This window comes from Alexandromys fortis, unplaced genomic scaffold, assembly GCF_014885135.2.
Source record: "Alexandromys fortis isolate MF-2015 unplaced genomic scaffold, M_Fortis_MF-2015_v1.1 scaffold_26, whole genome shotgun sequence".
NCBI lineage: Eukaryota > Metazoa > Chordata > Mammalia > Rodentia > Cricetidae > Alexandromys > Alexandromys fortis.
In genome coordinates this window covers 16,265,086-16,279,099 of record NW_026067894.1, presented here as the reverse complement: position 1 = coordinate 16,279,099, position 14,014 = coordinate 16,265,086, and the positions used below count along the sequence as shown (strand labels likewise).

General features: G+C 44.4%; 1 protein-coding gene across 1 annotated transcript in view; it reads left to right on the top strand.

Annotated features, from left to right (window-relative positions):
- Snip1 (Smad nuclear interacting protein 1) overlaps nucleotides 1–9,623 on the top strand; it is an 11,937-nt gene extending 2,314 nt beyond the window's left edge. Inside the window, exons 2-4 of the mRNA XM_050155208.1 lie at nucleotides 1,641–1,743; nucleotides 4,688–5,271; nucleotides 6,241–9,623. Of these exons, the coding sequence (XP_050011165.1) occupies nucleotides 1,641–1,743; nucleotides 4,688–5,271; nucleotides 6,241–6,505 (952 nt within the window). The 3' untranslated portion in view covers nucleotides 6,506–9,623. The remainder of the gene's footprint in view (nucleotides 1–1,640; nucleotides 1,744–4,687; nucleotides 5,272–6,240) is intronic.
- The last annotated feature ends 4,391 nt before the right edge of the window (nucleotides 9,624–14,014 follow it).

The window sequence follows — 14,014 nt, the reverse complement described above, 5'->3', positions numbered from 1 at the left end:
CGTGGTCCATCATACCATATCTGAATAGAAGAAATGAACAGGGTCTCATCCTCTGTGAAAACAAAATAGGAAACTCCTTTCCAAAGTATCATGTCCTTAGATCCAAATTTCAAAGTCAAGGCATCAAAATCTCTACGATGGATTAGTTCAGCAGCATTTATAAACAAATATCTTTTAGCATCTGTTGCTTCTTCCTCAGCATTCAAACAATTCAAAGAGAGCATAATAGTATACAGTATCAAGATTCTCTGTGTATTTTCCATCTTTGTATGCTTTATTTTAACCTCTATTTCATTTATTTTTACTTTTATTTTATATTCTCTGTATCTCTTTGACCTGGAATAACTCTGTAGACCAGGCTGTCCTTGAACTCTCAGAGATCCTTCTGTCTCTGCCTCCCAGGCATTGGGATTAAAGGCGTTTGCTACTACCACACCTTGAAGTCACAGAGGTCAATCTCCCTCTGCCTCCCAAGCCTTGGGATTAAAGGCGTGTACTACCACTCACAACTTCTCTTTTTCTTACTTTTTTTTTACTTTAAGAATTTTAACTTTTAGTCTGCATATTATTTTCAACACACTGTAAATCATTTAAAATTTTCTTTGTCTTTGAATCTCTCTTTACTATATATCTCTCTTTTTCTGAACACATGAGTCTTTAATTTACTGAGCAATATGAGTAGGATTAAGGCTGTGGCTTTGCCAGGTAGATCCAGTCCATTCCTTAGCTTTCCAGCCTCATGGCAGAGATACAGGCTGTAGCCATGTTTATAGCCACAATTCTATGGCGTTTCAAGGTCCCTGCCAGCAAGTGAGCTACAACAGACAACAGTCAAGTCCTCTCTCGGTAGTCGGCCCTCTTGCCTCAGTCAGAGTTTGTCCTGGCAGGACGGCCCAGAAAGCCAGCATTTTAAAACAGCACAATTTTTTTTTTCTGCTACGGCTGAAAATGGAAAAGCATGCCTTCAGCTTTTTGTCAACACCATTTAATTGTTTTGTGGCAGGACCTCTTAATGAGCTGCAGGGTTTTGCAGCTGAAGCTGAGTCAGGAAGCCTCTCTTAGATGAGAGCGCTTGCTTGCCTGTAGCAAGCGGAGCAGACCCAAGAAATTTCTGCTACCAAGAAAACATGCTTCACTCCATTCTTTCCCAAGCTTTCTCAGGCTTTTTGTGGATTCAGTTAGCCTCACGTTGGGCAGCCATCTGTGGCGGTTGGATTAATGAAGACCAATGATAATAGGTATTTGAACAAGTTTAATGACAAAACCAGAGGTTCCAGCGGAGTACCAGGAGCAATTTATCAGTAAACGTAAGCCCGAGGGCAGCCCGCCCCCAAGGGGGAGGGCTTATCCCTATAAAAGATTGACTTCCTGGATAGTGGTGTCAATTAGTAGGATGACAGACTGGAGAAAGAAAGGTGTTTGAGGCTTTGGGCTTCAAGAATTAGGTTATGGAAGTGAGCAGGCCTCAGCAGGAAGTCGTGTACCTGTGTTTGCTCCAAGTGAGCAGGAGAGCCAAGGCCTGATTTCCACTACCGGGTTCACAAACGTGTGGTGTCTAGCGGGTGAGCCTGATACTTGAAGCTGATTTCTTTGGGGGAAGGGACATTGAGGTAAAATCCTGTGTACCATTCTCTGAAAAGGTCCCCAGCCAAAAAGAAAAACAAGTCCTCAGGGAGAAGAAGCAAGTCTCCACGGACTAAGAGAAGCCGGAGTCCCCACTACACCATGGTTAAAGTGAAGCAGGTGAGTGAGGGGGCAGGTGCCCTTGATAGGAAGTTCGCATCTAGAGCCGTTGCTGACGAGGGTCTGCACCTTCGTGTGTCCTTGTCCTGGCAGTGGACTCTTCTAAAAACTGGCTGTGTGTTTGCGGTTGTTTTACACGGATATTTAAATTTGGAGGATGATTGGTTTGATTCTGATAACCCTTTGTCAGAAATACATTTCCGTTTCTCCCAATGGTAACTTCTCACACGACGGTGGGCAGTATCACAGTCAGGATACTGACGGCTCACTGCTGTGGGATGCTTCAGACTGCTCTTTAGTCCCATTCCTTTCCACCTTTATCCTTCTCCCGGCTGCTTCTCTATCTCTCATTTCCTGGATGGACAGACATTGTTCATGGCACTGTTTAAACCAGTGCAGATGGGCCAGGTTTGACCTGTGACTACCCGCATGCTCCAATACATTCTTTAAAAGGACACTGTTATTTTACTGCACATTGAAAATCCGTCAGGCATATGTCTGTGATTCTGCCAATACCATGCTATCTCAATTACCACACTTAAGTAATATAAATCTTGAAACCAAGTGTCCTGATTTCTTCTACTTTATTCTTTCAAAAATTAGCTGTTCTGAGCCAGGCAGTAGTGGCACACGCCTTTAATCCCAGCACTCAGGAAGCAGAGACAGGCGGATCTCTGTGAGTTCGAGGCCAGCCTGGTCCACAAGAGCTAGTTCCAGGACAGACTCCAAAGCTACAGAGAAACCCTGTCTTGAAAAACAAAACAAAACAAAAAAATTAGCTTTTTTTTTTGTCTGCATCTCTGTAAATGTTAGAACAGTCTTGAATGTGTGTGTGGTTAAAAATAATTTTTTTGCATGTTTTTATGTCTGCCTGCACGTATGTATGTACACCGTGTATATGTCTGGTGCCCACAGTCCGGAAGAGTACCAGATTCCCTAGAACTTAAGGATGGCTGTAAGACACCATGAGGGTGCTGGGAACTGACCCAAGTCCTCTGGAGAGCAAAAAGTGCTTTTAACTGCTGAGTATCTTCCAGGTTTTCTAGTAATGTCTTGCTTGATGTAAGTGTGGTGGTGTGTGCATGTAACCCTACACAGAGACAGGAGGATCACAAGTTCAAGACTGGCTAAGAGCTTAGTAGAGACACCGTCTCACAATTAAGGACTGGGGCTAAAGTTTAGGAGTGCTTGCCTTGTCTGAATCCTAGTCCCGTTACCATTATGTTTGTTTTTATATTAATGGATTATTACTCAGCCTTAAAAGGAAGAAAATCCTGACACATGTTACAGGATGTTTGAACCCTGATGACTTGCTTAATAAACCAAGGGAAAAAGACAAAAATTACATGATTTCACATCTTTGTAGTTGAAACAGTTGATCTCCTGCTAATTAGACCCAGATTGGCCTGAAACTTGTTTGGTAGGTAGCATAGGCAGACCGAGAACTCTGGCTTTTCGAGATGGTTTCTTTGTGTAGTCTTGACTGTGCTGGAACTCACTCTGTAGACTAGGCTGACCTCAAACTCACAGAGATCCGTCTATCTCTGCCTCCTGAGTACTGGGATAAAGCCAAGAGCCATACCACCTGGCTAGGCCTAGACACTTGATCCCCACCCTCGCCCACTGTGGAGATAGGTTTTTATTCACACTATACCACCCCAGTTCCTTCTCTTGATAGTAGCAATTCCTGACCTTTTTAGTTTTGCTAATCTGAGAAAATTTTTATTTATTTTTTGCATTGATATTCTGGTTCCTAGTGAGATAGGGGGTTACTAAGTATTAGCTTCTGGAGACTGCTGTTGATACCAGCCTGTGGACTGGTTGCCTTACTGATTGATTTCTCACTGGTCTGTTTCTGTCATTGTTTTTTCGAGACAGGGTTTCTTTGTGTAATAGCCTTTTGTGTAATAACCTGCTAGAACTCTGTAGACCAGGCTGGCCTCACAGAGGCCTGCCTGCCTCTGCCTTCTGAGTGCTGGGTTCAAAAGCCTGCGCCACTACCAGGCTCTCATTGATCTACTGGTGTGTGATATGTATTGTGGTTTCTGCCAGACTGATTTTTAGTATGTGTTTCCATTTTGTCAGAAGTTTGGAAACTACCAAGTAATACTTTCTTGTAGGTTTCTTGAGGCGTTCATGTTTTTTAGGTTTATCCCTAGATGTCTGAATAATCCTTGTAGTTGTTGAAGTTGGAGCTTTTGAAATTATTTCAATTTCCCTTGTGGCTTATGAGAAAGTTGACTTTTTCCTTTACGTAGCTTAAATGTGACTATTCTGTTTTCTTTCTTTAATTCCATTTTTGGTGGGGGGCAGGTTTCAGGTAGCCTTGGCTGTCCTAGAACTCACTCTGTAGACTAGGCTGGCCTTGCAGTGATGCTGGGATTAATGGTGTTCACCACCACCACTACCTGGCTACTCTGTGCTGTTTTCTACACATGTTGCTCTGTGAGTTTGCCTGCAGATGACTGAAGGGAATATTCTCCTCCCCTCTGTTTCAGCCTCTTGTTTTGAGGGCTCTGAATGTGGACTTGGGCTATCAGACCTGTATTTGAGGAGCAGCATGGACTATAGAGTCTTAATGGCCCGCCAGGGGAACAGAATTACCACAGATAGCCTTGTGGGAATAAGACTTTGTTCTGAATTCCAGCACCCAGGTCACCAATATGTTGTTTTTTGCGAGATTTAAGTATTTTATGTGTGTGGACGTTTTCCCTGCATGGATGTCTGTGCATCATAGAGATGCAGTGCCCACGCTTGTCACAAGAGGGCATTGGATTCCCTTGCAACAGATGGTTGCGAACAACTATGTGGGTGTTAAGAACTGAACCTGGGTTCTTTTGAACAGCAGTTAGTGCTCTTACTGCTAAGACATCTCCCCAGCCCTGGCAGCTTATTCATAGAATAGAAGCCATCCTTTCCTTTACTGAATGCATCTTAATTTCAGGAACGCGAGGACCATCCACGGAGAGGACGAGAGGATCGGCAGCACCGGGAGCCATCAGAACAGGAACAAAGGAGAACTCGTAACAGTGAGCGAGACCGACACCGGGGCCATTCCCGCCAAAGGAGGAGCTTTGGTGAGAGGCCTGTCAGTGGGCAGTGTCGGGACCGAGACAGCCAGATTCTGCAGGCCCAGGAAGAAGAGAGGGACTTTCATAATGCCAGGCGCCGGGAGCATCGCCAGCAGAATGAAGGTGCTGGCAGTGAGGCTCAGGAGGTGATCCCTCGCCCTGCTGGTAACAGTAGCAAAGAGGTGCCTGTCAAAGAAAAACCAAGCTTTGAACTTTCTGGGGCACTTCTTGAGGACACCAATACCTTCCGGGGTGTGGTTATTAAGTACAGTGAGCCCCCAGAAGCCCGGATCCCCAAAAAACGGTGGCGTCTCTACCCCTTTAAAAATGATGAGGTACTTCCAGTCATGTACATCCATCGACAGAGTGCTTACCTTCTGGGGCGACATCGCCGCATCGCCGACATTCCCATCGACCATCCCTCCTGCTCCAAGCAGCATGCAGTCTTCCAGTACCGGTAGGTAGACCAGGGGAGAACTGGAGAGGGAGCTGGGGGGAGTGTCTCACTGGGGATGCCTATGGCTGTCTGTGTGAGGGTGCAGAAGAGCCCGTTGCTCTTGTATCTAATGAGCTGGGCTGAAAGTCTAGCAGCCCTTGAGTAATCTCTTAACATTTATATGAGAGTCTTGAACTTGTTATCAGAAACCCAGATATTAGGCTCTACTGTTGTGAAAATGCAGGCCTGTAATCCTAATCCCAGGTCTCTGGAGGCCAAGCAGAAAAGACTGGTGTACCCTCTAAGCATGGCCTATGTACCAACATCGCTTCTCAAAAAGAAAAGAAAAAAAATTTAGAAGGTCCTGCCCCACTCTGGACCTATTTCCATATGCCCCTAGGGCTGTCATGAGGACCAAATAGAAGTGGAAGCCAGAGTCAGAATGCCAGGTATACGCTGGCTGAATCTGCTGCTTAGATCATAGACTCTTACCATCTGTTCCTCGACACTCCCGTGGGGAAAACAGGACCAGGGTTAGCATCCTCATTTGACAGCTGAGAAAACTGTAGCTCAGCACAGTCAGCTGATGGTACAAATGACCTTCAGAGCAGAACTCTGTCTCATATCTAGCCCCTGACTCTCAAGTTCTCATTCTAGTGTTTTTTCCTCATTTGGGCTGGTGCTAAAATAGATGTACAGCATCGGGAGTATGTGTGTAGCCATAACAAGAAGTCTTGAGTTCTACATTGGAATTTTTCGTGGCCCTCCACCCCCACCTACCACTCCCAGCCCTCTACCTTTTCTCTTGGGTATATGTAAACTGCTCCCAATTCCCTTAACCAGGCAGTACTTCCCCGTGACCTCCTATAGTTTGCATTTGATCCATGTTCAATCCAAGGCAGTAACATCTAGATCTGTAGCAGCGAGCTTCAGAGTAGGTGGTCTCTGGCAGAACAGGGCTCACAGGCTTCTCTCCCTGGTCTCTTCTAGGCTTGTGGAGTACACGCGTGCTGATGGCACAGTTGGTCGGAGGGTGAAACCCTACATCATTGACCTCGGCTCAGGCAATGGAACCTTCTTGAACAACAAGCGTATTGAGCCACAGAGATACTACGAACTGAAAGAAAAAGATGTCCTTAAATTTGGGTTCAGTAGCAGAGAATATGTCTTGCTCCATGAGTCTTCAGACACCTCTGAACTAGACAGGAAGGAAGATGAGGATGACGAGGAGGAGGAAATGGTGTCTGACAGCTAGCAACTGAGAAGCATCCCCACTATTAGAAACTGTTCCTGCTGGAGGCCGTGGGCTTGACTCTCCAGCGACTCTTCTTGCCTTAAGTCTCCTCTGTTGCTGCCCAGCTTGTGTTGCAGTATGAGAACTCTCACCTCGTATTTTGTTGAACTTGGCACAGCAGCTGCCTGCCTGTGGGCGCTTGTTTTCAGAACAGTCTCACCAATTACAGCATGTCGAGTTTTGGTCAAAGTGTGTGGCTGTAGTGGGTGCCTTCAGAACCGCTGCACAGGAAACCAAGCCCTTGGAAAGGGGATCGTGGCTTGTTTGTTCTCTTTGTACAGTTTCTTATTTATATGTCATTGAGCTTTGTGGACGAGGGGTTTTGTTTTGGGGACAAATCCTAGAGCAGAGAATCTTAGTAAGCTTTGGTTGTCACCAAAACAACCTCCAGCATATACCAAAGCTTTGACCTGGATCAGCTCTTGAGTCATAGAGGTTGATTTTGCGCTTCGTTTTTTGGAAGTGACAGTTTACCACATGACCTCATTATTGACTGTCTAAGCTAAACAGACACTTTGCGACGCCTGTATAGACATGACTATGTAGGAGGTCATGGCTTCTACCATCGGGTGCTGGTGTCTATCCTGCACTAGGTTGTGCAGCTGCGTCCTGAGAGGGTACAAACCCATGTCAAAGATGGAACCGAGATGTGGAAGCTACACAAGCTCCTTTAGACACACACACACACACACACACACACACACACAAGACCCAAGGCCACAGCAAGGCCCTGCTACAAAGTCAACGTTGGGGTGTTTCTCAAAGAGAGGAAAGAGATAACATTTGAATAAAAATGCAAAGCTGAAGAAAAAGAACAGATGATCTAAACGTCATATGACAGGAAACAGACGTAACCATTTTTTGAGGCAGGGTTTCTCTGTAACAGCCCTAGCTGTCCTGGAACTAGGAACTCCCAGAGATCTGCCTGCCTCTGCCAGCATTAAAGCTGAGGTGGGCGCCACCACTGCTCAGCAGTGTAACCGTTTAGATCATCTGTTCTTCTTCAGCTTTGCATTTTTATTCAAATGTTATCTCTTTCCTCTCTTTGAGAAACACCCCAATGTTGACTTTGTAGCAGGGCCTTGCTGTGGTGTGTGTGTGTGTGTGTCTAAAGGAGCTTGTGTAGCTTCCACATCTCGGTTCCATCTTTGACATGGGTTTGTATTTACTTCCCGAGGTTGGAAAGCAAGGGCAGCCCAGCTTCTGAAATTCCCACCTGCACTCTGTGTAAGTAGAAAGGAGTTCATGACTTACAGTATGTGTGCCTGTACATGGTGTGTTTCGGAGCTGTGTGCTGATTTTCATATGACAGTATTTGTGATAGAGATAATACCACATGATAGGCAAAGGCCTGTCACATTTGGAGAACAGCTTTTCATTTATATGTATTTTTGAGATAAAAAAATAAAATTTGTAAATATAGCCCCATTTTAGAGGGTAATACTTTCCTAGCATAAAGGACTTTTGTTCATAGGTGTTTGCTCCAAAGGATTCTTTGTATCAGTGTTTTGAGGTAAAAGTGGTCCGTCTGTGGGGTAGGTGTGGGCCGAGGACAGAACCTTGCCTCGTTAGCAAGGAGGAATCACTTTAGCAATGGATTCACCATGTTCTTTTGAACTGTTGGAAGGTTTGTGTAGATGGCCCTTCATCAGGACCCTTTCCTCCTCTGGTGGTGATGAGGGCACTCAGCCTGGGCTGCTTCTTGGGGTTAAAATTTAGGACGCTGATAAATAGCCTGTCTTTTCTTTCTGGAGTCATTGTCTCACTTGTCCGAAGGGCTGAATGCTGGCTAGTGCAGTCGGGGCAGCTCAGGAATGTGCATTCAGAAGAGACCAGCACATTCCCTACTGTGTCCAGAAAGCCGATTATATTTTGATGGACTTTATTCTTAATCCAGACAAGGTTTTCTGTCTGGGATTCTACAAAATAATCTACCATCCTACTCCAAGGCCTCCCTCTGTGTCCAGTGATAGTTTGGGGATTTGCCTTCTTGATAAACACTGGAAGATAACCACTTTGCCCACATCTTTGAGTAAAGAGGGCCCAGTAACCAGAAGTGGTGACTCATGCCTGTAGTCATAATGGTTTGTTTTACTCTTCTGGCTTTTTGAGGGGCCCACCACCCAGTCCCCAAATAAATCGCACATACAGGTTTATTCTTAGTTATGAATGCCCAGCCTTAGTGTGGCTTGTTTCTTGCCAGCTTTTCTTAAATTTTCCTGTCTTATCTTTTGCCTCTGGGCTTGTGTGTGGGGGCCTCTTGCCTACATGCTTGGCTGTGCACCCTGTGTATACCTGGTACATGGGACCAGATACACCGGAAATGGAGTTATAAATAATTATGAGCCACCATGTGGGTGCCAGGAATCAACTCAGGCCCTCTGCAAGAACCACAAGCATACTTACTGCTGAGCCATTTCTCCAGCTCCATAGACCACCTTCTTGTTTGTTTGTTTGACACAGGGTTTCTGTGTGTAACAGCTCTGGCTGTCCTGGAACTCGCTCTGTAGACCAGGCTGGCCTCCAGCTCACAGAGACCCGCCTGTCTCGGCCTCCCAAGTATACCCCATTCTTCTTAATTAAATTAATTTGTGTGTATGGGTGTTTCGCCTGCATGTGTCTACATCTCTTGTATCTGGGGAAGAGGGAGACAGGTCCCCTGTAACTGGAGTTAAAGAAAATTTTGAGGGGTCTGGAGAGATGGCTCAGAGGTTAAGAGCATTGCCTGCTCTTCCAAAGGTCCTGAGTTCAATTCCCAGCAACCACATGGTGGCTCACAACCATCTGTAATGGAGTCTGGTGCCTTCTTCTGGCCTGCAGGCATACACACAGAATATTGTATACATAATTAATAAATATAAAAAAAAAAGAAAATTTTCTCATGTGGGTACTGAGAACTGAACCAGGATCCTCTGGAAGATCAGCCAGTGTTCTTTAACTACTGAGCCATCTCTCCAAGCCCCAATTTGTAGGGTTTTTTTTAAAATTATTTATTTATTAAAGATTTCTTTGTAGGGTTTTTGGTTTTCTTTCTTGATTCTGGGAATCAAACTTTGTATAAAATCAAAACCTCTGTTAACTCCGGTTCCAGGGGATTCGATGCCCTCCTCTGATCTCCAGGGGCTCTGCAAGCATGTGTGCAGACGTAGAGGCAAAACACATATACACGCAAAAATTAATAAACCTTCAAAATAACAAGAGCTCCACAAGTCAGTATCACTTATGAACTTAGATGCAGAAATCGATAAAATGTTAGCAAGGAGGTTAGGGAACACAGTTTAGCAGGTGATGCGCTTGGTGTGAAGCCCGATGAACTGAGGTCAATCCCCAGAACCCAGGTGATGGGAGGAGCAAACTGACTCCTGCAGATTATCCTCTGACCTCCCCACCTGTGTCCCGGCATGCCAATCACTCAAACAAGTGATAAAAAATACATTTTAAAATGAGCAAATCCAAGAAATTAGAGAAAATATAGGGAGGTGTCCATTGAATTCAACAATATGCAAAAATAATTAACAAGATGGCCAAAAATTTTATTCCTGACATTCATGGCTGCTACAACATTTGAAAATCCATGTAATCCATTCTGTTAAGAAGTAGATGGCTAGCAGGGTGGTGGTGGTGGTGCACACCTTTAATCCCAGCACTCTGGAGGCAGAGGCAGGCGGATCTCTGTGAATTCAATGCCAGCCTGGTCTCTGCGTGAGCTAGTTCCAGGACAGGCTCCAAAGCCACAGAGAAACCCTGTCTCGAAAAACAAAACAAAACAAAAGTAGATGGTTGAGCAGTGAAGAGCATTTGCTATGCTTGCAGGGCACATGGGTTTGATTCACAACACCCACATGTTGGCTCACAACTGTCACTCCAGTTCCAGGGGGATCAGGTGGCCTGTCTGGTTTCCACAGGTACAAGGTATGTACATGGTGTACAGATGCACATGCAGACAAAACAGTCATAAAATAAGCCTGAAAAAAAAAGGTATATTTTTTGAAACTAAGGATGCTGAGCCACAAACTAGCCCTCTGTGCCACCACCCACCACCCAAAGGCTCAGGGACCATTTCGGACTGGAAGAGCAAGAGGTCAGGGAGGACTGATATTGCCTCTGGACATGAGAGGACTGCTGTATCTGTGAGTCCAGCAGCTGTGGCTGCCTACAAAAGACTGGCATAGATCAGGCCAGTCAGCATTCCAACCTGGAAGAGCAAGAGGCTCACAAGCCCCCATCACGAGCTTAAGAGCTATTAACAGTGGATGACTTCTGTGGGAAAGAATCGGTTTTATTTAAGGTGTGGTCCCTGGTAGATTGGTCACGTTCCATTGGATGACCCCATACCCATAAGTATATGGGTACCTCAAATTGGGACTTAGTTAGTAAGTTGGGGGAGGGGTTTGGTGCAGGAGAATTGTTTGTATTCTGTCAATCATGTTTTAAATAAACACTGATTGGCCAGGCAGGAAGTATAGGCGGGAAAACCAGACAGGAAGCAGAAATGATGCAATGAGAACAGGAGAATTCTGGGACGGAGGAAGTTGATTCCTCCCACTCCTGCCTAGACCACCGAAGCAGCAGGATGTGATCTGCCCCACTGAATAAGGTACTGAGCCACATGGCTAATATAGATCAGAAAAATGGGTTAATCAAGATGTGAGAGCCAGTGAGAGGCTAAAGCTAATGGGCCAATCAGCTTATAATTTATGGAGACCTATATGTGATTTTCTTTGGGGCTAAACAGTTGTGGGGTACCGGGCGGGACAAAAACCCCAACAACAAGCAACTCCCATTCGTGTTACAGGGGTTGATGGGAGATGATGGCTCAGCACCGGTTGCTCTTCTAGAAGACCTTGATCCCCAGCACTGACATGGCAGCTCACAACTGTTACTCCATTGTTAGAGCCCATGGGCCCCAACATAGATAACTATTTTCCCTAACTGAACTGGTACAGAGCTGCAAGGAATAATCAGATGCAGATTACACGGTCATCACAGAAGGGCATTTCAGGGTTCTTCTCTCCTGAAGATCTCCACGCATTTATTCTCCAAACATCTTTTATACCAACACATAAATTGAGTGGGAAAATACACCAGACCTGTCTCCTAGGTAACCAGGTGAATGGCGTTTTGTCACGTCTGCATCTACCTGTCTGCTGTGTATGGTAGCTGTCACGTAGGCTTGGATCAGCATCTCTATAAGGCATCCTCCAAATTACAAAGAAAGGAGCAACAACATCCTGACCCTTTGTTAGGCAGAGACTGTCTGCAGGGCTACTTCACTACCTCAGATGGGGCCTATGGCTTTAGCACCTGGCTTCCACACTATATAGAAATATGGACCTACACTCCAGTCCCAGGGGATCTGATAGCTTCTTCAGACCTCTTTAGGAATTGCATGCTTGTGGTGCAGACACGCATACAGGCTAAACACCCATATGCATAAAAATAAACTGGGCAGTGGTTGCTCATGCCTTTACTTCCAGCACTTGAGAGGCAGAGGCAGATGGATCTCTGTGAGTTCCAGGACTATCAGAACTACATAGTGTTTTTGAGATCCTGTCTCAAAAACAAAAACCAACAAAAAACAAAACTCCAAATAAATTAATAAAACTTCACAGATCTCTGTGAGTTCAAGGTGTGGTAGCATACACCTTTAACCCCAACACTTGGGAGGCAGAGGTAGATAGACCTCTGTGAGTTCAAGATGTGGTAGCACATACCTTTAATCCCAGCACTTGGGAGGCAGAGGCAGGTGGATCTCTTGTCAGTTTAAAGACAGCCTGGTCTACAGAAGGAGTTCCAGGACAGCCAAAGATATACAGAAAAACCGGTCCCAAAAAGTAAAAGTAAAAATAAAGGAAAAAGAGGTTAAAATAAAGCCACATAAAGATGAAAAATACACAGAGAATCTGGATTGTGTATTATTATGCTCTTTAAATTGTTTGAATGCTGAGGAAGGAACAACAGCTGCTAGAAGATATTTCTTTATAAATACTGCTGAATTAATCCAAGATAGGTATTTTGAGAATACTTTGACTTCAAAATAGAAGTCAAAAGGTATGTTACTTTGGAGAAGAGGTTTTGCTTTTGTTTTCACAAGAAATGAGAGGCTGTGGATTAATTTTTTTTTTTTTTGGTATTTTCGAGACAGGGTTTCTCTGTAGCTTTGGAGCCTGTCCTGGAACTAGCTCTGTAGACCAGGTTGGTCTAGAACTCACAGAGATCCGCCTGCCTCTGCCTCCCAAATGCTGGGATTAAAGGCGTGCGCCACCATCGCCCAGCTGTGGATTCATTTTGAGTTAAGAATAATCAGGTTTGGGGGCTGGAGAGATGGCTCAGAGGTTAAGAGCATTGCCTGCTCTTCCAAAGGTCCTGAGTTCAATTCCCAGCAACCACATGGTGGCTCACAACCATCTGTAATGGGGTCTGGTGCCCTCTTCTGGCCTGCAGGCATACATGCAGACAGAATATTGTATACATAATAAATAAATAAATAAATATTAAAAAAAAGAATAATTAGATTTGATCAAGAAAAACCACCTGAGAAATCTCTGGTAGGACCAGATGGCCCAGATGTCTGAGTTCTACATCCAGAACAGATTCAAGATGTTCTTCCTGAGATGATCAAGACTCACAGGATACTCCAGTCAGGACTTGATCATAATTCTAAATTTTCTTTAGGTCCCCATAAGATTATCAGCGACCCCAACCAGCAGGAAGTAGCCTGGAAAACTATGCTCACATTCCCCCAAAATGGACTATTTATGTCCAAAAATTCTACCAAGGAACTTCTAAAACTCATAAACACCTTCAGCAATGTAGCAGGATACAAGATTAACTCAAAAAAGTCAGTAGCCCTTCTGTACACAGATGATAAAGGGGCTGGGGAAGAAATCAGAGAATCAACACCCTTCACAATAGCCACAAATAGCATAAAATATCTCGGAGTAACTCCAAATAAGTGGAAGACTTGTATGACAAGAACTTTAAATCTTTGAAGAAATAAATTGAAGAAGACACCAGAAAGTAGAAAGATCTCCCATGCTCTTGGGTAGGCAGAATTAACATAATAAAAACGGCAATCTTACCAAAAGTAATCTACAGATTCAATGCAATGCCCAACAAAATCCCAGAAAAATTCTTCAAAGACCTCAAAAGAATGGTACTCAACTTCATTTAGAAAAGCAAAAAACCCAGGATAGCCAAAACAATCCTGTACAATAAAAGAACCTCTGGAGGCATCACAATCCCTGACTTCAAACTACTACAGAACTATAGTACTGAAAACAGCCTGGTACTGGCATAAGAACAGACAGGAGGACCAATGGAACTGAATAGAAGACCCGTATATCAATCCACACATCTTAGAATACCTGATCTTTGACAAGAAAGCAAAAAATATCAAATGGAAAAAAGAAAGCATATTTAACAAGTGGTGCTGGCATAACTGGATATCAACATGTAGAAAAATGAAAA